General features: G+C 42.0%; 1 protein-coding gene across 4 annotated transcripts in view; it reads left to right on the forward strand.

The window, feature by feature from the left end:
• Positions 1-11: 11 nt before the first annotated feature.
• Positions 12-26,528, forward strand: part of CCHCR1 (coiled-coil alpha-helical rod protein 1) — a 62,514-nt gene continuing 35,997 nt past the window's right edge. The window contains exons 1-8 of one of the 4 annotated variants that reach the window (XM_033916292.1): positions 12-138; positions 1,401-1,494; positions 9,248-9,527; positions 10,453-10,945; positions 11,148-11,311; positions 14,195-14,330; positions 23,978-24,088; positions 24,784-24,927. In XM_033916292.1, coding sequence (XP_033772183.1) covers positions 1,425-1,494; positions 9,248-9,527; positions 10,453-10,945; positions 11,148-11,311; positions 14,195-14,330; positions 23,978-24,088; positions 24,784-24,927 — 1,398 coding nt within the window. In that variant the 5' untranslated portion in view covers positions 12-138; positions 1,401-1,424. The other 3 variants (XM_033916290.1, XM_033916291.1, XM_033916293.1) reach the window with 3 other exon arrangements.

The raw sequence follows: 26,528 nt of genomic DNA on the forward strand, positions 1-26,528 counted from the left end.
TTGGCGCCAAAACGTGGGCAGGCGGTGACGTCAACGCGAGCCCAGTTGGAGGCAGCCAATCTTTGTCCGCCTTCTTGGCGACCTCCCCCCCTCCTTCTCCCGCCAAGCTACGGGGCGCATGCGTGCTCCCGGTCCGAGGTGAGCGGCGGGCCGGGCGGGGGCGGGAGAGGCGCGTGCAGGGTTGCAGGCGCGTGCGGAGAGAAGGGAACGCCGGGTAAGCGCGTTTGGGGAAGTTGATGGGCCGTTGCTAGGAGATGGAGTTGCCGGGCTCTGGGCCCGCGCGGATTGGATTTGCGTGCGCAAGCGCGATCACGTGGAGCAATAGTAGCATTGTCAGGCCCACTTCCGGTCGAATGTAGCTTGGGTGGCTGCGCCTATAGTAACATATACTGCAGGATGGCCATTTAAAATGTGTTTCCCCCCCCCTAAGTATCTTATATGGAAGCATAGGCACTTATAGCATAGCATAAATAATAGATATCTTTTACTGGCGTATAGTTGCTTCACCTGTGACATATTGGAGCAAAGGTTGTTGATTTTTTTTGGGTTCATTGAATGCACAAACTGTGGAATTTGTAGCAGATGCTTTTAGCGCAGATGGATTTTACATTTCTGTAAAAAAAAGTCCACAAACCATATTTAGATGATTAGACTTGAGAAAGGTAACTGCTTATCTCTCTGGGCGTGCACAGCAAGGAATGCAGTATTTATGTTGACATCTGGACTGGACTAGTTACTAGTCGGAGCCGAGATGCCGAGGGGGGGGGGGGGTGGATGTCTGTGGTACCTTGATCTGACATAATATGGGACATTTCATTATTTAACATGTATTTTTCCTCTGATATAGTATGCCTTTGAAACTGTATTGCTAGGATTTTTCTTCCATTATGTGATTGGGAATGTTGCTGAATGAATGATCCTAGTATGAATATTTATTTAGATTTTTATCCCGTCCTCCCAGTAGCTCAGAACGGTTTACAAGTAAATATTCACAATGGAGTGAATTGGACATACAAGATTATAAAGTAGATTTAAATACTTGGACATACGAGACTGTGCAGCAGTTTAAGAATTGGGACTACACAGCAGATTAAGAACAGTAGTTTAAATATAAGTAGTTTAGTTTAGATACAAGTTATTTGAGTATAGGCTGAGAGTGGACTATACAGAAATTTAGGCAGAAGATTAGAATGGAGAAAGAAATATAGAGGTGGGGTTTAAGGGGGTTGGATACAGGAGCAGAAATATATACATCTCTAGCAATCTGTATCAGCTACAACACTGATCTTAATCTGAGCATTTAGTATCATGGGAAATATGTAGCAACATGTAGCAATTTGCAATCATTCAGTCAAGCCTCAAATGAGTTTTCCTTTTTTGCATGCTTCTCCTTTACTTAGGAGAACAATATCTCTAAAAAAGAAATGGATGACCGAAAGAAGGAAAGAGAAAATCTTGAACCTCCAGCAGCTTTTACAGTACCAAAGCCAGCAGGTAACACTGGATTCTTTTTGGTCCACTGTTTATTCCAGGCAATGCTATAAAGGATTTTGCATATGTAAAGCAAATTGCTGGTAGCACATCCTGTTAAAAGTGCATATTTGGATTGGATTAATTACTTAATATATCGCTTAATGTATTTATATGGTTTACAAAAAAACATCTGCTATGCGCAGGCATTCCTAGGGGCATAGTTTGCAAGTGTGGAACAAAGCTGCAATATATATTTTTATTTATTTAATTCATTTCTATCCCGTTCTCCCCAAAGAGCTCAGAACATGTATGTGTGTGTGTGTGTGTGTATATATATATATATATACACACATATTTGTGACCATTATTAAACCCAGGTACTCTAACCACTGTAGCTATATCCTCTGGCAACAAATTCAAGAGCTTAACTATTCTTTGAGTAAAAAAATATTTCCTTCTATTTATTTTTAAAGTATTAATTGTATTAATGTGATTTGTGGATTTTGTACATTTACACATGTGAGAGCCCGGTGATAGTGTATGGAATATGAATAATAGCTTTATATGACGCTTATATTCTGCTGTGACTCTGAGAGTCTAGAAACAGCCCTCATTGGAAGTCCTACAAATACTCTGAGATCTTCCTAAATTCTGAGGGTTATTATATCACTGTAGTTAAAAGAGTGTATACCTGACTGGGCCTCCGCGTGTGCGGATCGCCGGACTTGATGGACCATGGGTCTGATCCGGAGATGGCAGTTCTTATGTTCTTATGTTATCTTATTTCGTTAAGTGCCAATTTGCAGAAATGAAATTCTATGTTTTGACGTTGTTTCAGATCATTCATTGAACCATATCCAGTCATTCTTGGTTGGCCTGAGAACTTTTCAGCATCCCCACGTATATTTTTTTTCCCCAAATTCTTTATTATTTTTAAATCTTACAATAAGCGAGGAGAAATTAGATCTTACCTGCCAATTTTCTTTTCTTGAGTCTCTCCAGTCCAGTCTAGAACTCACACAGATGCTAGTTTCAGATGACGGTTGTGTTGGGGAAGAGGAAAGCCTTAGGGTCTCTTTTTTCCCGTCTGCCATACTCTGCGAAGTGTGTTACAGTTAATTGTTTTGAGTTGTCTATCCTTGGTTATCCCTCATTTAAGAGGGGGAATTCCTTGTTCATGCTTTAAGAAAATACCGGCTAGCTGGAAATGGTGTGTATGGGGGAGGTTTGAACAGGATATTTATAGAGCAGGGGCATAGCCAGAAGTTGATTTTTCGGGGGGGGGGGGGGGGTAAGCATTTCCTTTGTCCCTCTCTCTGTGCTACTTTCTTTGCCGCTACTACTACTTATTATTATTTCTGTAGCGCTGCTAGACATACGCGGTTCTGCACATTAGAACATTCAAGACACGATCCCTTTTCAGAAGAGCTTACAATCTACTCAACAGACAAACATGACAAATAGGGGGAGTTCATTAGGCATAAATGCCTTACACTGAGGAGTATAGTATTCGATCTTTTTTTTTTATCTGAGGTTGGTAATAAAATTAAAGTCAGTGCTACAAATGTCAGATTTCAGAACTGTTATCCATAAGAATTGTCATCCTGGGACAGACCGAAGGTCCCTCAAGCCCAATATTCTGTTTCTAACAGTGGCCAACCCAGGTCCAAAGTACCTGGCAGAAACCCAAAGAGTAGCAACATTCCAGAGCTGAGATTGTGTGATGTCGTAGTGCCTCATTCCACCAATGCCTAAGAGCCAGCCTCATCAGTGATGTCACAATGGCTTGGTTATCCTCTACTTGGCTCACATAAGAACATAAGAATTGCCATACTGGGATAGAGCAAAGGTCCATCAAGCACAGTATCCTGTTTCCAACAGTGGCCAACCCAGGTCCAAAGTACCTGGCAGAAACCCAAAGAGTAGCAACATTCCAGAGCTGAGATTGTGTGATGTCGTAGTGCCTCATTCCACCAATGCCTAAGAGCCAGCCTCATCAGTGATGTCACAATGGCTTGATTATCCTCTACTTGGCTCACATAAGAAAATAAGAATTGCCATACTGGGACAGAGCGAAGGTCCATCAAACCCAGTATCCTGTTTCCAACAGTGGCCAACCCAGGTCCCAAGTACCTGGCAGAAACCCAAAGAGTAGCAACATTCCAGAGCTGAGATTGTGATGTCATAATGCCTCATTCCACCAATGTTTACAATCCAACCTCATCAGTGATATCACAATGACTTGATTATCCTATACTTAGCTCACATAAGAACATAAGAATTGCCATACTGGGACAGAGCGAAGGTCCTTCAAACCCAGTATCCTGTTTCCAACAGTGGCCAACACAGGTCCCAAGTACCTGACAGAAACGCAAAGAGTAGCAACATTCCAGAGCTGAGATTGTGTGATGTCATAGTGCCTCATTCCACCAATGCCTAAGAGCCAGCCTCATCAATGATGTCACAATGGCTTGATTATCCTCTACTTGGCTCACATAAGAACATAAGAATTGCCATACTGGGACAGAGCGAAGGTCCATCAAACCCAGTATCCTGTTTCCAACAGTGGCCAACCCAGGTCCCAAGTACCTAGCTAGATCCCAAGTAATAAAACAGATTTTATGCTGCTTATCCTAAGAATAAGCAGTGGATTTCCCCAAGCCATCTAAATAATAGTCAGTGTTTGGTCCTCACAAGGATCGATAATTGCTATTCTTTGTATATTGGAATTTAAAAAAAAAAAATATATACACTGGACTACGCACTTTACAAATGGTACAAAAAGTGGCAGCAAAAGTGATTGGAGGCCTAAATAAGTATCAACATATGACACCAGTCCTGAAACAAGTGCACTGGCTACCGGTGAGTCACAAAGTACTTTGTGTGATTTTGAAGAGTTTGTACCCTCACAAAGAGTATTGTGGGTTAATGCCGAAAAATGTGTAGCAGTACCAGATATGTGGTAGATATCTTATGCCACAGCTATTGACAGCTCATTCTCAAATGTTGGATCACGACTGTGGAATGCCCTTCCTGGTACATTGTGATTTTGTGCAACACTCTCAACAGTTCAAAAAAATAGTTGAAAACTCTCCTTTTTGGTCACCTAATAAAGACTTTTTTAAAAATTTATTGCAACTTAGTTTTTACTAACCTCTCCCCATTTTTACAAAATGGTAGCATGGTTTTTAACGGCGGTAACAGCTCCGACGCTCATAGGAATTCTATGAGGGTTAGAGCTGTTATCGCTGCAACCAGCACTAAAAAAACTGCACTACCATTTTGTAAAAAGGCGAGGGGGGTAAATTATATTTATGAAATGATTCATGAAAGTATTTTGTGTTGAGGATATTTATTTACTGGATTGTGTATGTGAATTAATGTAAGCCACTTAGTTGTAGGCGGGAAATGAATGAATGAACAAATAAATAAAAGCAACTTCAAAGAAATGGGCCTAGAGTCTGGATTTGAATACAGCCAGGAATAGAGCTTGAGGTAGTGATTCAGTGCGTTTGTTCCAGGCATAAGATTCTGTTGCTGAAACACTCACCAATCTTGCTTTTGCTGCCTGGGAGCCCAGTCCACAGTGCTTGAGCAGCAGAAGTCATCAGTTCAAATTCGTGAACTGAGCATGTGTGGAAGTGATATCGGTTGCCAGAGCACCTTAATACTACTACTACTGCTTATCACTTATATAACGCTGAAAGGCGTACACAGCGCTGTACATTTTGACATTTATAGATGGTCCCTTGTCGGAAGAGCTTGCAATCTAACTTGGACAGACAAGATATGACATAGAGGGTAAGGGATGGCGGACCCAAGGTGAGAGGAGTTAGGAGTCGAAAGCACTCTCAAAGAGGTGGGCTGACATTTATAGATGGTCCCTGCTCGGAACCTGAACAAATCTTCAAAGGAGACCAAGCAGAAAAATTAACATCCATGGAGGTAAGCCTTGAAGACGAACACAAGCAGATAGAAAGATTAAAAACTGACAAATCCCCGGGCCTGGACGGAATCCACCCTAGGGTACTGAAAGAACTAAAGGAGGAAATAGCGGAACTACTACAGCAGGCGTGATCCCGGAGGATTGGAAGATAGCCAATGTTACGCCCATCATTAAAAAGGGATCAAGAGGTGACCCGGGGAACTAAAGATCGGTGAGTTTGACCTCGGTTCCAGGGAAAATGACGGAAAGCACTGATAAAAGACAGCATTGATGAGCATCTAGAAAGGAATAAACTTATGATAACAAGCCAACATGGGGCTTCTGCAAGGGAAGATCGTGCCTAACGAACTTATTGCATTTCTTCTAAGAAATTAACAAACGGATGGACAAAGGGGACCCTGTAGACATCGTATACTTAAATTTCCAAAAAGCCTTTGACAAGGTACTCCATGAACGCCTACTTCGGAAACTGAAGAACCATGGGGTGGAAGGAGACGTACACAGATAGATCAAGAATTGGTTGGCAGGTAGGAAACAGAGGGTAGGAGTGAAGGGCCACTACTTGGACTGGAGGAGGGTCATGAGTGGTGTTCCGCAGGGGTCGGTGCTCGGACCGTTGCTGTTCAATGTATTTATAAATGATCTAGAAACAGGGACAAAATGCAAAGTAATAAAATTCGTAGATGATACCAAACTATTTAGTGGGGCTAGGACTAAAGAGGACTGCGAAGATTTACAAAAGGACCTGAACAAACTAGGGGAGTAGGCGACGAGATGGCAGATGAAGTTCAATGTAGAGAAATGTAAAGTCTTGCATGTAGGAAATAGAAACCCGAAGTACAGCTTTATGATGGGAGGGCTGTTATTGGGTGAGAGTACCCAAGAAAGGGACTTGGGTGTAATAGTGGACAAGACAATGAAGCCGTCGACACAGTGCGCAGCGGCCGCTAAGAAGGCAAATTGAATGCTAGGTATAATCAAGAAAGGTATTACAACCAGAATGAAAGAATATATCCTGCCTTTGTATCGGGCGATGGTGCACCCGCATCTGGAGTACTGCATCCAATATTGGTCGCTTTACCTTAAGAAGGATATGGCGATACTCAAGAGGGTTCAGAAGATAGTGACATGTTTGATAAAAAGGTATAGAAAACCTGTCATACGCTGAAAGACTGGAGAAACTGGGGCTCTTTTCCCTGGAAAAGCGGAGCCTTAGAGGGGACATGATAGAGACTTACAAGATCATGAAGGGCATAGAGAAAGTGGAAAGGGACATATTCTTCAAACTTTCAAGAGGGCATTCGGAAAAATTAAGAGAGGACAGATTCAGAACCAATGCTAGGAAGTTCTTCTTTACCCAGAGGGTGGTGGACACCTGGAATGCGCTTCCAGAGGGTGTGATAGGACAGAGTACAGTATTGGGGTTCAAGAAAGGATTAGATAATTTCCTGAAGGAAAAGGGGATAGAAGGGTATAGATAGAGGATTACTACACAGGTCCAGAACCGGATGGGCTGCCGCGCGAGCGGACTGCTGGGCATGATGGACCTCTGGTCTGACCCAGCAGAGGCAACGCTTATGTTCTAACTTGGACAGACAAACATGACATATAGGGTTGAGGATGCAGAACCCAAGGTGAGAGGAGTTAGGAGTCGAAAGCACTCTCAAAGAGGTGGGCTTTTAAATGAGCCTTGAACACTGCCAGAGACGGAGCCTGCCATAGAGATTCGGGCAGCTTGTTCCAAGCATATGGTACAGCAAGGCGGAAGGGATGGAGTCTGGGGTTGCCGACTTATTGCTGCTCAAGCAGTGCAGGCTGGGCATCGTTAAGGAAATTCTTTGGCTGGCGGGGTTTGCGCACCCCCCACCAGCCATATACTGGCTGTCACAGTGTTGGAGGGGGTCTGAGTTTAACATGGGGGGGGGGCAGGCCCCTGAAGCCCCCTCTTGCCTACCCTAGAGTGATGTTTTAAGCCAATAGTTCTTATTCTTCACCTGCTGATAGAAGAGCATATACGCTCACATCCGAACTGGTTTGGAGGGACTTGAGGAAAGAAAATTAGCATGTAAGGCCTAATTTCTCCCTTATCCTCATCATCTTGCAACACTGAGAATATAAAACATTTGTTGAGCTCGTACATGGTCAAAGGTTTCTCCTAGGACTACTGCATTCAAAACAGATTATATTGGGCTGAATTGGAAACAGGTTAAGTTTCAAGTTTATTAGTATTTTGATATACTGACCATCACGTGTATCTGGTTGGTTTACAATAGTAAAAAAATAGAAAATATAAGTACAGTATAATAAATATTATATATAAATATATATATATGTAATATAAGTATAGGAGAAAATAAAATCTCTATGGAAGTAGAGGGAAGAGAGTCAAAACTAAGACTTGATTACAAAGGATACGAAACAAAGGAGAAAGAGGGGAGGGGAAAATTTGTAAATTACATTGTATAAATAAAAATAAGGGAAGACGGGGAGGATAAAACAAAACGAAAGGACAGGGTATCGCTTAAATATATGCTGTATTGTATTTGAAACGTTTTTGGTTGTGCAGCCTGAGAGAAATTGGAAGAAATATTTCTGCCAGGGGGAGAGTATTGGAAGAGATGAAATTTATAGTAAATTTCAAACAGAAACTGAACCAGAAAGTGTGAGGCTTAAGAAAGTTATTCAAACTGTGGTATTCAAAGGGTTGGATTACTGCAATATTGTGTTTTTTTTTTTTGGGGGGGGGATTCAAAACTCAATAATACGGATGTTGTATGGGATTGGAAAACGTGAGCATGTTACAAGACATTATATTGCAATGTACTGGCTAACTATGGAGCTTTGAGTAAAATACAAACTACTGCTGATGGTTTATTTGAGTTTTAGTAAAATGGCGCCTAAGTATTTATGTGATTGGCACTGTATGTCCCATCAAGACAATTAAGATCTTCCACACAGGCAAGTTTATTGTTCCATCTTCAAAAAGCCTTCATTATGAGGATACAAGGCCCTCTTGCATAGGACCTGGAGACTGGAACCGATTACCTGTGTATTTATAACAGTTGAAAGATTTGCAGGAATGTGCTATAAAGTATGGTAGGTCCTTTTTTATTTTTATTTTTTATTTATTCATTTTTGAATTCTTACAACAAGTGAATTAAACATATTATAACCAATTTTCGTATATCACTTGTATTTACAAACAAATCATCTTGTAATATAGAATATATACCCCCTTTTTATCAATATTCCTAATTCCATATGATATACATTTCCCACCCCTCCCATACATATCTACTACCCATGTGCTAAGATGTCTGATCATTAGAATAATTAGTCAATGGTTCCCAAATTTTTTTTAAAATTATGAAGATTCCCTTGTTGTATCGCTAACACCTTTTCCATCTTATATATGTGACAAACTGAATTCCACCAAAATGTATAATTTAATTTAGTATAATCTTTCCAATTTTGAGTAATTTGTTGCATGGCGACCCCTGTTAATATTAATAATAACTTGTTATTATTTGCAGAAATCGGACTCTGAGTTCTCATTGCTGTGCCAAATAATATAGTGTCATAAGAGAGTCCTACATGGTTTTCTAATAATTTATTAATTTGGGGCCTAATGTATGGTAGGTACTTAATGCGATGTAATAACTGAAACATGTAATTTGGTGAGAAGTATGATTGTTATGGGCAAGTTGTTTTGCTAATCGTTGTGTATGTATGTTTAGTTGTTTTATTATGTATGTACATTTTGTAACCCGCCTTGGATAAAGGCAGGCTAGAAATGAAACTAAACTATGGTTTGCTCTTGCTTTTTAGGTCATATCGAACTAATACCCCCCTCACATTTTCAGAGAAAGCCTCCCCCTGCTTTGTCGGTGCGAGCTCCTCCTGCAGGGCACACTGGGAGGGCCACCCACCCGGTGTCTTTATCACCCCCCGCTGTGGCTCTCAACCCTTGGACCCCAGTGTGCCAAGAGCTCCTAGCCCTGAGGAGGGAAAATGAAAATCTGAAGGCAGCACAGAGGAGAACAGAAGAAAGGGATGTTCTCCAGGGACGTGGCCAGACAGACTTCGAAGAGATGGCCATCAGAGCCAGGTATGGCAGAAATTTGGTAGAGCTTTTCAGTGCCTCTCAAATTGCCTGTCTGGGCTAGCGATTTCCGTTGCTTTCTCTACCAATTTTATCCTAGTCCTTGTGAGGAGGTGATTGTGTTTTCCTTCCACCTGCCTACAGCCAAAGGGGTCACCAACCCCAGAATTGATCCTGGTGGGACTCTAGTCAAGATTAGGGTTGCCAGATGTCTGGTAAAACCCGGACATGTCACTGTCTGGGTTTCTGGACAGACTTTTCAAAACCAGGCAGTTTGTCCGGGTTTTGGAAAGCATATGGAGGGCCTTCAACAAGCATGCACGGATGATGTCATATGCATCCACACATGCTGGAGGTTGGGAAAAAAAGAGACAAGATTTTTGGGGGGCGGAGCTGCAGGTGGAATGGGGTGGGGCTGGAGGCGGAACAGGGCAGGGCGGGAGGCAGAACAAGGCAGGGTGGAAAGGGGCGGGGTCATGCAATAGCACTCGTCTAATCCTCCACTGCCCCAGGATTGTGTGGAGCAGTGGTTAGAGCTACAGCCTCAGCACCCTGCAGTTGTGGGTTCAAACCCCACACTGCTCCTTGTGACCCTGGGCAAGTCACTTAATCCTCCACTGTCCTAGGTACATTAGATACCTGGGACAGATGGGGAAAATGCTTGAAGTACCTGTATGTAAACCACTTTGAGTCCCAATCCCTTATCTCCCTAATTTCCTGTGTCCTGGTATTAATGTTTCTGTGTGCGCCTTATACAAATACCACACTTATTATTAGCACTCTACTTAAATAATGATTTTTATAGATTTCATTATATTTAGAATGCATGGTGTTATATGGGGAATAATTGGATGTTGTACACAGATAATATATTACTGTATAATAATTAGAATTTGACACTCTAACCCTGACTCTTTGTCTCCTGCTCCAGATCACAGGACAGAGATGCTGATTTCACAGCCCCCCAGCACAAGCTGGAACTCGTCAGGAAGGCAGAAACCATCTCCCAGCAGTCCAACAACAACATCTGGTGGCTGGAGGCTGAGGCCCAGAAGCTCCGAACTGTCACTACCCATTTGGAATTGGAGAGGCAAGAGCGGGAAGCCACCCTGGCCTCTCTGCAGGAGGAGGCAGAGGGTTTGCAAGCCAAGCTGAGAGCGTCGGAATTGGAGCGGGTCCTGCTGGAGGAGAAGGCCCTACGCCAGAAGGAGGAACTGAAAACTCTGACCAAGGAAAGGGACCGGGCTCGGGCAGAACTGGAGAGGCGAAAGGAGGACATGGCGATCCTAAGGGAAAGAAAGCAGGAGGCACACAGACTAAGAGAGGAGCTAAGTGAGATGACAGGGAAAGAGAGCAAGAGAGAGCAGGAGATGCACAGACTGAAAGAGGAGCTTCAGATGACACAGAGGCGCCACCAGGAGGAGGTGAGGAACTGGAATTATATTCTGTCCTGCAGCATACATCAAGGAGCTGTTACAAAAAGCTTTGTTTTCATCTTGACTTAGTAAAGGAATCATTGTGCATGGTGTCAGTTTTACATCCAACACTTTTCTCAGAGGAACTGTTACTTTAAAACCAATGCCATACTTGTTAAGAGTTAAATCCTACGTTTCTCTCTCCATCCAGCTCCTAAAAGCAACAGAGGTCCACAGCGAGGAGGCTGTTTCACTGCAGCACAAGGTGCAGAGGCTGGAGGAAGAGCGGGAGAAGGTACGGCAGGAAGTAAAGCAGCTCCGGACAGAACTCCTCTCAGCCAATCAAGAGAGAGAAGTTCTCACAGAGCAACTAAGGTAGGTAGACACCCACACACAGGTGCGTACATACGGTGCCGTCTGGTTAACCAGCTACTGGGCAGACACTTAGGGCTAGTCCCAGTTTTATCAGTGTCCCTTTTTTAATCTCAATGCATTTTCAGTTTCTGAACTTGTCAAGTATATCTGTCCATTGTTTTTAATAATCCATGTACATCTTCCCTATTTTATATTTTATTCAATTTATAAGGAAACCGCTTAGGCTCCTTTAGCAGTTTGTCAAATATCATAAAACTTGAAACTTAAACTGGCTGAAACAGGGACTACAAATCACATAATGTACTAGTTAATATGTGTCAAAATAAAGGGAAAAAGGTTCCAACCTAAACTGCAGTAAGAAACAACCGAGAGCAGACAAAACAGAACTGCAGATCTATACAAGACGTAGGCAAAATTTATTGTGACAAAATAATTATATGCAAACCCTTTTACCAATCAAGGGACCCGACACGGTCCGTGTTTCGGACAAACCTTCGTCAGGGGTCCATGGTAAAAAAAGGGGAATAACAAAAAAAATCACAAAAAATTGTGGAGTAGCAGCAAAGTATAAGCGACGTCGAAATTCGCCACTGACGGCTTTTTGCAGTGGCGAATTTCGACGTCGCTTATACTTTGCTGCTACTCCCCAATTTTTTGTGACTTTTTTTGTTATTCCCCTTTTTTTACCATGGACCCCTGACGAAGGTTTGTCCGAAACACGGACCGTGTCGGGTCCCTTGATTGGTAAAAGGGTTTGCATATAATTATTTTGTCACAATAAATTTTGCCTACGTCTTGTATAGATCTGCAGTTCTGTTTTGTTTGCTCTAGTTAATATGTGTTCCAGTTAAAAGATCCAGGCTGGGACCTGCACTTTTCTTCCAGAAGCCATGCATGAGGTTTTCTATGACCTATTTTTGGTATTCTTTATGATGCTCAAGTCCAGTTTCTATTCCGATCAGCAGAGTTGAGGGAGAGGGCTTCTGCTGCACTTGCAACTCAGGTAGAGAGCATCCATTTTTTTTTCCAAACAGGAACACCGGTTGGCAGCAGTTTTGTCTCCTGACAGAAGATTTCTTTAGCACTGGACAAACCAGGGCCATTTCCATTCAAAAAATGAGAATTGAAGAGAGACTTAGTTAAGCTACAGAGTTCTAAATCTAATTTGGTGTTTATATTCAATTTTAAATGTAATGTCTACAGAGGACATCAGGCACTTCTAAGCAGCAATCCAACCCTTATGTAGTATGTCAAAAAAATTAAATCATGACCCAGGTCAGGATCTCGCAGCAGAAAATCTTGGTACATCAATGAGATTTAAAAGCCCAATTTCTGCAAATAATAATAAACTTCTATTGATATTGACAGGGGTTGCCATTCAGCAGATTACAGGAAATTGGAAAGATTACCCTAAACTAAATTATACTTTTTTGGTGGAATTCAGTATGCCATATTTATAAAATGGAAAGGGTGCTTGCTATGCAACAAGGAAATTATCAGAAGTTGAAAAAGATTTGGGGGCCATTGATTATTTATTCTAATGATCAGACATCTTAAACCCCTTAGTAATGGATAAGATATAGGGGGGGTGGGATTATGAATGATAATAATTGTTAATTATTAATATATGGGTGGGTGAGGTGGGATTCTTTTATATTTAAATATTTGGAGGAATATAAATAAGATTGTCAAGTGATTAGTTAAAAATCTTTCTGATTGATTATTATACGCTTGTTGTAATATTTGAAAATGAATAAAGATTTATAAAAAAAAGAAAAGAAAATCTTAGTCCATAAACAGAACCAAATGCCTCCAAGGCTGAGTGGGAGAAGAGCATCAGATTTCAACATCCTTTGCAGGAAGAAATGCTTGACTTGAAAAGATGGAAAAAGCAGGTTACACCCTCCCAGAATAAATTCTAACATAAAAGATATCAAACCACTCTTCTCACATTCCCAATTAACAATACAACCTGCTTCATCCCATTGGAGGCTAAATCGACTATCATCTCCCACCCTTACAATTCCTAACACAATAAGCCACATTAATTCAGACAAGTAATAGCAGGCCATGCCACATGAAGTCCAAAGCAAGTGATAGATTTTTGAAAGGAAAACCCTGATGTAGTCAGCCTTTAGATAAAAAGTCTTCGCAGACTCCAGCTTATCCAGAACACTGCGGCTAAGCTGATTTTTGCTAAACGCAAATATGACCACGTCTCCCCTCTACTTACCAATCTTCACTGGCTCCCAGTACTTTCCAGAATTCATTTCAAATGCTCCTGCCTGGCTTTCAAGATCATTCACGGCATCCTTCCGCTCCTAATCCCTCTATCCTTCCTCGCCCCGACACCAACTACTACCAGATCTGCCCACAGACATAAACTATCCTTCCCCTCACTACATGGCATCCTCCACGCAGGTAAACTGGGTAGATCCCTCCTCTCCAAAATCACCGGCCTCTGGAACGACCTCACTGTCCCGCTGCGGAACCTGGACTCCCTCCAACTATTCCGAAAACAACTGAAAACCTGGCTTTTCTTTAGCATATAATAATCTCTTCTGATTACATCCCCTCTTTTTATGCTTTGTAAACTCTTTCTCTTCTCTCTTCCCATATTTTTTAAACTCTGTAAACCGTGTCGAGTTCCACTTCAGTGGAGAAGATGCGGTATATAAACCTAAGGCTTAGTTTAGTTTAGTTTAGATAAAAAAAAGGCTGATCCATACTCTCAAGCTAGTTGTTGGACTATTGGGGCCATGAAAGAATTTGTAATTCTCACTGCTCTATGTAAGTGGCTGAAGGTACACGTAGTCTATTTTAATTTATTTTTTACATTTGCCTCCCTTCCTTTTTTTTTCCCACTTTTTCTGGGGCCTTAAGGGGAGCTAACACAGAGCTGGATTCCCAGAAATCTCTGGTGCAGCAGTTGAGAACATATGTGGGGCAGCTGGTGCCGGATGACACCAGGGTGGAAGAGTGGCGACAGGAGAAAGAGCAGCTCATCGCTACAGTGCAGGTGAGATTGGGGGCCACAATTTGGGGTCTCCCATGGCAGCATTTCATTATTTAACACCCAGGAGAGGAAGGATTGCTTTTGTACTGAGTACAAGGGTATGGATATATCTTATTAGCAGTGGTGTGCGGTCACGGCCTTCAGGGGATTCGCCCCACACACTAAAGGTCCTGAGAGCATTGCTCTGAATTTGATTGGTCGAGCAAGCAACAAGCAGAACAGTTCTGTCAGGGCCTTCAGGGGGTTCAGAGAATCCCCAGCCCAAGAGCCCTGCTTTTTTTTTTTTTTTTTTTTGTTTACTTTTCGTCTGATGCAGTTTGGTTGAGCAGGCTGCCTACTCAACAAATCAAACTGCATCAAACAAAAAGTAAAAAAAAATAAAAAAGCAGGGCTTTAGAGCTGGGGATTCACTGAATCCCCTGAAGGCCCTCACCGCACACCACTGCATATTGGATACTGTAAACATATGTATAGAAACATAGAAACATAGAATATGACGGCAGAAAAGGGCTGTAGCCCATCAAGTCTGCCCATGCTAATGACCCACTCCCAGACTTCACCCGGCTAGAGATCCCACATACATATCCCATTTCTTTTTGAAATCGAGCACGCTGCTGGCGTTAATCACCTGCAATGGAAGTTCATTCCAATGATCGACCACCCTTTCAGTGAAGAACTACTTCCTGGCGTCGCCATGAAATTGCCCACCTTTGATTTTCAGCGGATGACCTCATGTGGTTGAAGGTCCTTTAAGAAAGAAGATATCGTCTTCCACCTCGATGCGGCCCGTGATATATTTAAAAGTCTCAATCATGTCCCCCCTCTCTCTACGTTCCTCGAGCGAGTATAGTTGCAGTTTATTCAGTCTTTCCTCATATGGGAGGTTCTTGAGTCCCGAGACCATCCTCCTGGTGGTTATTCGCTGAACCGACTCGATTCTCCGCACATCTTTTTGATAACGTGGTCTCCAGAATTGAACACAATATTCAAGATGAGGTCTCACCATGGATCTGTACAGGGGCATTATGACTTCGGGCCTCCGGCTGACGAAACCTCTACGGATGCATCCCACCATTTGTCTAGCCTTGGATGCAGCTTTCTCCACCTGCTTGGCAGTTTTCATGTCTTCACTAATGATTACTCCCAAATCACGTTCTGCCCTAGTCCTAGCTAAGGTCTCACCATTCAGAGTATAGTTGTGGAGAATCTGGGGTTGATGTGAGAAGGAAGCAAAACCACAAGCTGCACCAGTAAATCTGACATCCTTTCTTGCGAACAGCAAAAATTACCCGACAGGCCCTGCAGCTACTTCAATACAGACACAAGAAGGATATGTGTTCTCAGGCTTCACCTAATGAACGCTAAATCTTCCCACAGTTTCTGCTTAAAAATAAGAGAGGTGAAGTTATCGTGACAATTAGACTATCCAGGATTTCATACAGATTGCAGCCGACAGCGGCCCTGTTTTCAAGATAGTTCTAAGTCTAATAGATGCTGGCACTGTCACGTTGAAGTCGGAACATTAGACCACCTTTTATTCTATTGTCCATTCATCTTAACATTCTGGAAGTCAATTTGGCCTCAAATCAATAGGATGTTAGAAAACCCGGTAGCCTTGACATATGATACTATTTTATTTGGCACAACTATGAGAGCAAGAAGTCAAATTTCGGCAAGCAATAACAAATTACTGTTTATTTTAACTGGAATAGCAATGCAGCAAATAACATATAATTGGAAAAAACATGACATGTTAAACTACAATTTCTGGTGGAATTCTGTATGCCATATATACAAAATGGAACTCACCATTGCAACACAAAAAGGCTATGTGAGTAAATTTCAAAAAGTCTGGGGACCGTTAACAGATTTCTGTAATGAATGATTAACTTTTCCCATGATAAGATATTTGAATAGAAGGGAATGGGGTGGGATTTATTTCTGATTATTACATACTATATCAATATTTGAATGAATTTACAATAAAGTGGATTTTATGTATTATTGATTGGGAGGGAGGGAAGGGTGGGGGATTATTATATTCAATAAGAATTATATAAATTTAGATTTCTTGCATAATATTATAACTTTATATAATATTAATTTTTTAAAGAAATGTTAAATTTGATGTTAATATATGAGTTAATCAAGTATGTATATTCAAGTTTCAAATGAGTTTATTTGGAACACTTGTTGTAACATAAGAAAATGAATAAAGATTTATAAAACAAAAAAATAGCACTTTTTGACAGCTGTCAGTGATTTCTCAGCCCACTATTATGTCGTCCCCGTTTCCAGGTCGTTAATAAATACATTGAACAGGTCGGTACTTGGAACGCTGCTGTTCAATGCATTTATTAACGACCTGGAAACGGGGACGAAGTGTGAAGTTATAAAATTTGCGGATGACACCAAACTCTGTACAAGGGTTAGAACTACAGTAGAGTGTGAGGACCTACAAAGGGACCTAAACAAACTGGAGGAGTGGGCGAATAAATGGCAGATGGACTTCAATGTAGGGAAATGCAAGGTCATGCAGATAGGGAAAAAGAACCCGATGTTCAGCTACCAAATGGGGGGGGGTTAGTATTAATGGGAAGTAACATTGAAAGAGATTTGGGTGTGCTGGTGGACACAACAGTGAAGCCAACGGCACAAAGAAGAACCTCGAACCCTTTCGCCTTCCCCCCACTCAAAGGCACACAACGCATGAAAATGTTTGACAACCTTCTGGCAACACAAGCAGCAAAAATCAACCATTCCATCTCCAATCTTATGACAATATCAGACAATATCAAAACATTCAGAAAAGAAATCAAAACCCTGCTTTTCAAAAAATTCATCCAAATATCTTAACCCCTCCTCTTTTACCTCCAGAAGATTCACCTACCTTCAGATAACCTTCCCCCAAATTACCCACCTTAACACCTTCCAATTAAACAAATACCATCAATAGATTGTAACCTACCCTCTCTAACTGCATTCCATATGTATTTTTCATACAGTTCTTCACTGTCAGTTTAATTTCCATCCTATAAGTTCACATAGAATTTTTCTTTTTTCAACCATCTTTATTTTCTCTTCTTTATTAATTTCCAGGTACTTTAGTTAGATTGTGAGCCTTCGGGACAGTAAGGGAATTTTTTAAGTACCTTCTTACTTCTCATTTATAATCTTAATGTATATTTTCTTCAAACCGCTTAGAACCTAACGGATGTAGCGGTATATAAGAAATAAATTACATTACATTACATTACAATGCGCAGCAGCCTCGAAGAAGGCAAACAGAATGTTGGGTATTATTAAGAAGGGTATTATGACCAGAACGAAAGAAGTCATCCTGCCGTTGTATAGGGCAATGGTGCGCCCGCACCTGGAGTAATGTGTCCAGTATTGGTCACCGTACCTTAAGAAGGATATGGCAATACTTGAGAGGGTCCAAAGGAGGGCGACAAAAATGATTAAGGGCATGGAAAACCTTTCATACACTGAAAGATTGGAGAGACTGGGGCTCTTCTCCCTGGAAAAGCGGAGACTCAGAGGAGACATGATAGAGACCTACAAGATCATGAAGGGCATAGAGAAAGTAGAGAGGGATAGAGTCTTCAAACTTTCAAAACATATAAGAACAAGAGGGCATTCGGAAAAGTTGGAAGGAGTCAGATTCAAAACGAATGCTAGGAAGTTTTTCTTTACCCAGCGTGTGGTGGACACCTGGAATGCGCTTCCAGAGGACGTAATAGGGCAGAGCACGGTATTGGGGTTTAAGAAAGGATTGGACAATTTCCTACTGGAAAAAGGGATAGAGGGGTATAGTTAGAGGATTACTACACAGGTCCTGGACCTGTTGGGCCGCCGCGTGAGCGGACTGCTGGGCACGATGGACCTTAGGTCTGACCCAGCAAAGGCATTGCTTATGTTTTTATGTGTCTGTCGTATAAATACAAGTGAGAGGACTTTGCTTTCTTTTGCTTGGGGAAATAAAATGTGTTGGAATGGAGGAGTGAAAAGTATTGTACTGTGTGTGTGTGTGGGGGGGAGGGGGGAGGTGTTGGGAGTGACTCAGAGCATGAGGTCCAAACAGATTTATTTATCTATTGGGATTTATTTAACTGCCTTTATAAGAACTTAAGAAGTTGCCTCTGCTGAGTCAGACCACGGGTCCATCACGCCCAGCAGTCCGCTCCCACGGCGGCCCATCAGGTCCATGACCAGTAAGTGATCTTTTTGTCTATAACCCTTTAATCCCCATTTTTCTTCTATCTCAACCCTTTCATGATCCTATCTCTACCTCTATCTATATCCCTCAATGCCCGTATCCTTCAGGAACTTGTCCAATCCCTCTTTGAATCCCCTTAATGTGCTCTGTCCTATCACATCCTCCGGAAGCGCATTCCAGGTGACCACCACCCTCTGAGTGAAGAAAAATTTCACCCAAGGCGGTATTCAGCAGGTATCATTCAACATAAAAGTTACAATTTTGTTAACAGCATAAAAGTAGTAAAAAGGTCAAATATAAACATAAATACAGTACAGGGAATGAAGTAGAGTTAAAATCAGTAAATTGAAACTTATTAACAAGGCTGGCATGAAACAGTTTCAAAAATATACTTACTAACAGCATTGAAATTCAAATAAGAAAGATATAATGCATACTAAAAGGGAGACGTAATGCTTAAGCATTTAATAAGCACAAATCAGAACATTAAAATAACATAGATAACAAAGCTAATGCTTTTCTGTATATCCTGTAGCCGAGGGCTCAAATGCAGATATTAAATGGGAGTAAAATGGATGGTACAGAGCGCTTTGGGATAAACAGATGGGAGGCTAAACTCAAGGCAAGTAGTTTATACAGTTAAACATGATATAAGGAACTGATTTAGTTAATGTGTGTGGCAAGCTAGTCCTGGTGCAGAATGAGTGTTTCCATAGTGACCCTCTAGACCGGCACAGATGGATATTTCGCACTCTTACCAGCAGATGGCGACTGAGAACTTCTGAGCTTCAATCTGAGCTCTAAGTGGGCTGTGCAGTCCCCGGGAGGCCAGTCTGTTTTCAGTCTCAGCAGATGGTAGCAGTGGTAAGCCTGTGTAGGCTCTCTCTCTGGAGGCCTTGTATTGAGATAGTTTAGGAGAAAAAGAAAAAAAAAAAACCACTCTCTTTTCATTGGATTTGGTCCTGGCTGCTGGACTGTTGAGACCCACGGGGGTCTCTTTCGCCCTGGGGTGTTAAACCTGGGTGGTCGAGTCCATCCCCCCTCCTCCTGGTTCCCTGTCTTTGGGGCAACAAATAATTTAAATCAGAATTGGAAGCTGAGGGCATCAGCTGCACTGACTCTGTTTGTTAGCAGACAGTCAGCTTTGAGTGTCTGAGGAGTCTGCCTATTTCAAGTACTTGGAAAATAAATAAAGAGGTCTTACATGTTTTTGTGTCAAAACTATGTAAAGAGATGCTGTGTTTAGCTCATTCCTCACAGGAACAGGTGATTCTTGTATTTTTTTTTTGGCCAGGGTGATTGTTGTCCTCTCTGGGTTTTCCGTTTCCCTACCGGGTGTCGGCGTTGGGCTGTGGATGCCGCAGGGCGGTGTTCTTTCTTTGCCAGCCAAGACCCACCAACACTTCAAGCAACATCTTCGGGGTCAGGATCGGGACTTCCATTGATGACTTCCTTGGGGACTGAGTCAGCGGGCAGGCATACTGAAGGAGAGCACTCTATGGCAGCAGCTTCATTTTCAGCGGGAACTGCCACCATTTTGAATTCCACAGCGGCGACTGAAGTCCCTCTTCTGTTGGTCCTGTGCACTCCTCCTCTCTGCCTCAGAGCGGGCCGACACTGCCAAGCACTTCAGGAGTGGATTCCCCACACCTCCACCCACTAATTTTGTTTTAGTGATGCATAAAGCATTTTACCTGAAGAAGTCCTGTGGGACTGCAAGATGCCTCTTCTTTTTTGCCTCAGAAACAGAGACGATTGAACTGGGAGGAGGAGGTTCTCCTTGATGGGAAGATTGAGGCAGATAGACATTGGCTGGTGGAGGATCTTGACTCTCAAAGCTGTGAATTTGCCTCTCATGAAGTAGAATGCATAGAAGAGCTGTCTCTTGGGGAAGATTCTTCAGCGGTGAGGATCTTTCATCGGGAGGAAATGCAGGAGCTTATTGCACAAGTTTATTCAATCTTGAAGTTTGAGGAGGCCTGAAGAGATTCCTTGTACAGTGGACCCCCTTTTGAAAGGAATCCGGAAGTCCTCTTGTTCTTTCCTTATGTACCTGGGCATTAGGGACATCATTCAGGCACAGTGGAATGCTCCGAATTGCCTAATCCATGCTCCATCTGTACCCCATTCCTGACCAGGACAGGGAGTCTTTGAAGCCGATGACTGTGGATGCGTTTGTCTCTGCCATCACTAAGAAGTGTATCATTCCTGTTGATGGTGGCATGGCGCTGATGGATCATCGGGAGTTTTGATGTTGTGGCACTGGAAATGCAGGCTGCCATTTGTGTTTGGTTGCTAGGGCCTGTTTTTGCTGGACTCGGCAGAGCGTGTGCTTGATACAGACTCAGATGATTGGAGTTTGGTTGACCTGGAAGTGGCTGAGTTGGGTTCCCCCTTTCTGTTGGATGCTGTATTTGATCTTCTCCGTGCTTCTTCTATGTCTATGACTCTTAGTTTGACTATCCGTCAGGTGTTGTGGCTTGGGGGGCTGGTTGGCTGATGCAGCCTCTTAAGTCTAAACTTAGTAAGTTTCTGATTTTAAGGTTCTCTTTTGTTTGGGAGGAACCTGATAAGCTGGTCAAGATTCTGGGTGAGACTAATGTGCTTCATCTTCCAGAAGACAGACCTTGTTCTTCTTTCAGGAGTACTCCTGGTAGAGAGAAGTTTAGTGAAACTAGAAGGTATAGGCTTAGTAAAAGGGGCGATTCACAGTTCAGTACATTCTTTCAGAGGGTTGAGTCCTTTTTTTTTGGTGGGGGGGAGGGTGTCGAGGAGGAGGCTAATATTCTGGCCCCTCTTGTGACCACCTCAGGTCAGGCTGCCAATAAAGGTGTCGGGGTTTGCCCTCTGATTCCCATAGGGGCCAAGTTAGGAGATTTCTATCAGGGACGGACCCAGATTACAACAGACCAATGGGTTCACAAAGTGGTTTGGGATGGCTGTGCTCTGAAGTTTGCTCATCCTTTGGTAGATGCTTTTGTGCAGTCCTACTACTGCTACTATGAATTATTTCTATAGTGCTACCAGACGCATGCAGTACAGTGGGTGGGGAAAGGAGGGCACCCTTCCTGGCCAGAAAGAAAATAAAGCAAAATTACTCTATCAAAACCTCTGTTGAGTTCTTTGCAGACTTGGGCAGCATTTTTCACAGTGGCATAGCCTAAAGGTAGGCTCTTGGAGCCCCCTCCTCAGTTTCTGCCCTGGGATCCTGCATGTTTAACACCAACCATGATTCTGTCTGATATGTAATGTTAAATAGTGATCATACCAGTTGCAATGTAATATTAAATAATTATTCCTCTTTCATAATTTGATATTGAATAATGACTCCATTAATTACAATGTAATGTTAAATAATGATTGTCTGTGCTACAATTAAATGCTAAGTAACTGCACTGTTATAGCATAATATTAAATGTAGACTGTATCATCACAATCCAGTATTAAGAAGGTAATTAGTAAAACTACATAGAGCGTGGTGTGTGTGGGGGGCGAGCAGAGAGGCAGTGGCGTGCCAAGGGCGGGGGGGGAGGGGTGCGGACTGCCCTGGATGCCAGCCCTAGGAGGGTGCACAGCCGGCCGGGTCCAGAACCTCCAAAGCTGCTCTAAACGGCACCTGCACCTCAGCGCGGCTGCCATATTTATTCCAAAGCAGAGTCAGCAGCTGCGCTGAAGTGTAGGAAAGTCCCACGATGACTGCATCTGCCGCATCTGCTCCAGAAGACGTAAATGACATCAGATGGGGTGGACCGGCAGCCGCAGTCATCGCAGGACCTTGCCGCAATTCCCTGCGTCTGCCGACCCACCCCCTCCAACGTCACTTATGTCTTCCAGAGCAGAGGCAGCAGAAGCAGTCATCGCGGGACCTTGCTGGTTTGGAGGGAGAGAAGAGCATAGAAGGGTGGTGGAGGGAGAGAAAGGGGCAGGGTGGTATGGAAGGGTGGTGGATGGAGAGAAAGGGGGCATATGCTGATGGAATTGGTGTTCAGGGAAAGAGGAGAGAGACATAAGGGGGAAGGATACTGGATGGAATTGGGTTGGAGGAAAAGAAAGGGGGCAGATGCTGATGGAATTGGTGTGCGGGGAAAGGATACTGGATGGAATTGGGGAGGAGGGAAAGAAAGGGGCAGATGCTGATGGAAGTGGGGGGAAGGGAGAGGAGAGAGTGAAATGCCAGACCATGGAGGTGTGGGAGAGGGAAGAAGAGGAGTGGAGAGAGATGCCAGACCATTGGAGGAGGGTGGGGGAGGGGGGATAGGCAGGTAGGTACAAGGTTTTTTTTTTCCTGATGAAAGCCTAAGTGAAGTACCTTGTACATGGTTGGATGAAAATATATTGCTGTATGGCTTACAATTTGAATGGCTAGATACTTATCTTTAATAATACAAATGTTACAAGTAAATTTAAGTTTGGGTATGAAGTGTATTGCAAAGAGTGGGAAGCGGAACAACAAGAGGTTGTGATGTGATACTGTAAGGGAAAATGCTGAGGGGAAAATGCTTCTTTCCTGAGAGTGTGGTGAGTGCCTGGAATAACTGATCAAGTCAAAAACAAAACACGGAGGAAAAACAATCCAAAAAGGAAAACGTGAAAAAAATTCACACGGAATATAATACACAACACGCTTTCATGAAAAAGTTGTTATATTGAAATCAAAAAATTAATCAAACTTATTTTCATATAATTTATCTAATAAGAAGGTTGTGCTCAGAGACATGGAGGAAAAAAGGGGAACTAGTTCCCCAAAAATCCTCACCACTGAATCATAGCTGTACCTTCAGATAAACAGTAAGTTACTAATGACAAGGCATCAAAAAATAAACATCACTTAAAAAAATATATATATTTATTGAGTTTCTAAAGCTAACAAAAATGCAATACAAAATCTATACAAATAATAGTAATCATATATGCACTTATAATCAATCAGAATCCATACAACATTAAAAAAAACCCATCCAACCAACATTTTCATAAGGGAATAGAACCATACAAAAGAAATACCCCCCTCACTGATCAGCAGAAGTGGTAGGAAATCAAAGTTAAGATTTTAAGAACATGTAGATATATAGATGATTGTCATAAGATATTATTTTCATGTGGTATATATTAGTTGTATATGAATTTGGGAGGGGGGTGGGGATTAAATCTTCTTGGTGTATGATATTGAAAATTTTTCAAGTGATGTATTATATTTGGTTGATATTTACTGTACACTTGATGTAAGTTTAAAAATGAATAAAGAAATAAAAAAAAAAAGAACATGTAGGAGAGATATAATAAAGAGGACAGCAGTACGGGTGAAGAAGAAAGATTACTGGAGATATAGCAGGGCCTTTAATCACATGGTAGGGTGGGTCAGCCAGAGGGTCCTCGAATCAAGAAATTCTAACCTATCGCTCACTAACTCCTTAAACATTTATATTCACAGCAATTGGAAAGAGAGCGGGAAGTATTAAAGACCTCCATGGAGCTCCTGAACATCCGTCTGTCCTCCCTGACAGACATTCTGTCCATCCAGGAGGAAGAACTGGCCAAAAAGGTAGGAGAAAAATAATGGGAGTTCTGTACAGTGCCACTGAGAAGTGAAAAGGGGGTAAGAGGAGGCAGCACTGTACATGGCCTTTGACATTGAGCAAGGGGAAGGAAGGAGGTAGAAGATGCTGGAATGAAGGGCGGTGGGTGGACTAGGGGAGTTTGCTGTGTCACTTGTTGATCTCCGTGGACAGGGAGGATGAACAGACCCATGTGGAGAGTGTCAGCTCATAGGTCTAGATGCATTGCACCAGGCAATCCCCCACAAAGCCCCTCAATTTTTCATCTCTAAACCAAAATTCTTACCTACTTAATTTAGCAAGAGCCCTTTCCCCTGCCATGGCTGATAAAAAAAAGCACTCAGTTTGTCCTTCAGGCACAGAATGGGGGCAATCCTTTAACCCAGTGGTTCCCAAGCCTGTCCTGGAGGACCACCGACCAGTCAGGTTTTCAGGAAAGCCCTAATGAATATGCATGAAAGAGATTTGCATGTAATGAAGATGATAGGAGTGCAGATCTGCCCCATGCATATTCATTAGGGCTGTCCCAGAAACCCGACTGGCTAGTGGTCCTCCAGGACAGAGTTGGGGGACCACTGCTTTAACCCAGGCGTTGATTTATGTGTGCTTCATGCCAATTTGAATGTTGAGATCTGCAAATATAGTCAGACTTTCACTTCCTCTTCTCTCTCTGTGTTTTCAGGCCAAGCCAGAGTCCATGGACATGGATTCAGAGAGAACATGTGCACTGCTCACCCGCTGGCGACAGAAGGTGTTTGCACTTATGGTGCAGCTGAAATCGCAGGAGATCCAGCACTGTGACGATGAGAGGCAGATTCGCATGAAGGTAAAACAGACCCTTCCCCTCTCTAAACTAAACTAAACTAAACCTTGGGTTTATATACCGCACCATCTCCACGAATGCGGAGCTCGGCACGGTTTACAGGAAGAAAGATGAGAGAGGAACTACAGTGGAGAGATTAAAGAGTTAGGTGTAAAGGGGGAAGGTGAGAGGCCTAAGAGGGGGGGAAGTGTTACAGTTTTGAGAATAGCCAGGTTTTTAGGTGTTTGCGGAAGAGTTGATGTAGGTTCTGTTCAGAAGGGTACAGACTGACTTATTTTTAGAGAAATGAGTTTCATTGCAAGTTGAGTATCAATGAAATTGCAAATTGAGGCTCAAAGGGAAACTCTCTACAGCTTGATCTATATTCTGCACTTACCTATGAGGTTCAATGTGGATCGCAATAAAATAATCCAGCTGTAATTGGATACCGATGCCCGGATTCTCTAGATGGCACCGATATTTGGTGGCACCTAAAAAGCAGCTGCAAATCACCCAACAGTGCTTTATAGAGAATCATACCTCTGCGAAAGATAGGTGCTGGAAATATAGACCAGGTTTTTCCAGGCTGACATTTCTGTCGTCTGTCTTTGTCGTGAACTGCACCTACATAGGTGCTTTAGGCTGCCTAATGCCACTTCTGGCGTTAACCACTCCCACGGTCGCGTTAGGCATTCTTTTTTTTTTTTTTTTTTTTAATTTTTTTATTCATTTTTTTCATATTACAACAAGTGTATCAGAAAAATACATATAATCTTATAAACACACACTTGATTTTCCTTCATGAATACTTTAAGTACAATATATCATATTTATATTTATATTTTTATAATGTTTTAGATAATATGTAAATCATTTAATATGTATAACAAATATAAATAAAATAACCCCCCCCAAGCCCTCCCTTCCTATTTCAGAAACTCTAACCTAATACTTAAAAATGCATTAATTAATTCATACATATTGTAAGGTAAATAAAATAATACCCACCCACATCCCCACTTACCAAATCTCTTATTATGGGAAAATGTTATTAATCATTACAAAAATCTGCTAATGGTCTCCAAATCTTCAGAAATTTACCAAAATAACCTTTCTGTGTTGCTATTGTGCGCTCCATTTTATATATATGGCATACCGAATTCCACCAAAAGTTATAACTTTTTTTTTTTTTTTTAATTCTTTATTCATTTTTAAACTTTCAACAAGTGTACAATATAAGTAATACATAGATTTACTAAGAACACTTGATAAATCTATCAAGATAATAACAAATGTATATATATCTAAACCCTTCTCCCCCCCTCCCTTTCCATACAATTTACTTAATTGAATCAATCTTTATCATAGTTCTTTTAACCTTTTTCTTCATTTATACAATCCCTCCCCTTTCCCTTACATTCATAAATAATGTTAATAAAATGGTGTTTATTCATTACAAAACAATGTCAATGGCTCCCATATTTCATAATTTTTATAATTTTATAATTTCCATTTTGTATTGCTATTGAACGTTCCATTTTGTATAGATGACACAGTGAATTCCACCAGAAATTAAAGTTAAGCCTGCTGTGGTCCTTCCAATTGGTAGTGATATGTTGTATGGC

This window comes from Geotrypetes seraphini, chromosome 12, assembly GCF_902459505.1.
Source record: "Geotrypetes seraphini chromosome 12, aGeoSer1.1, whole genome shotgun sequence".
Classification (NCBI taxonomy): domain Eukaryota; kingdom Metazoa; phylum Chordata; class Amphibia; order Gymnophiona; family Dermophiidae; genus Geotrypetes; species Geotrypetes seraphini.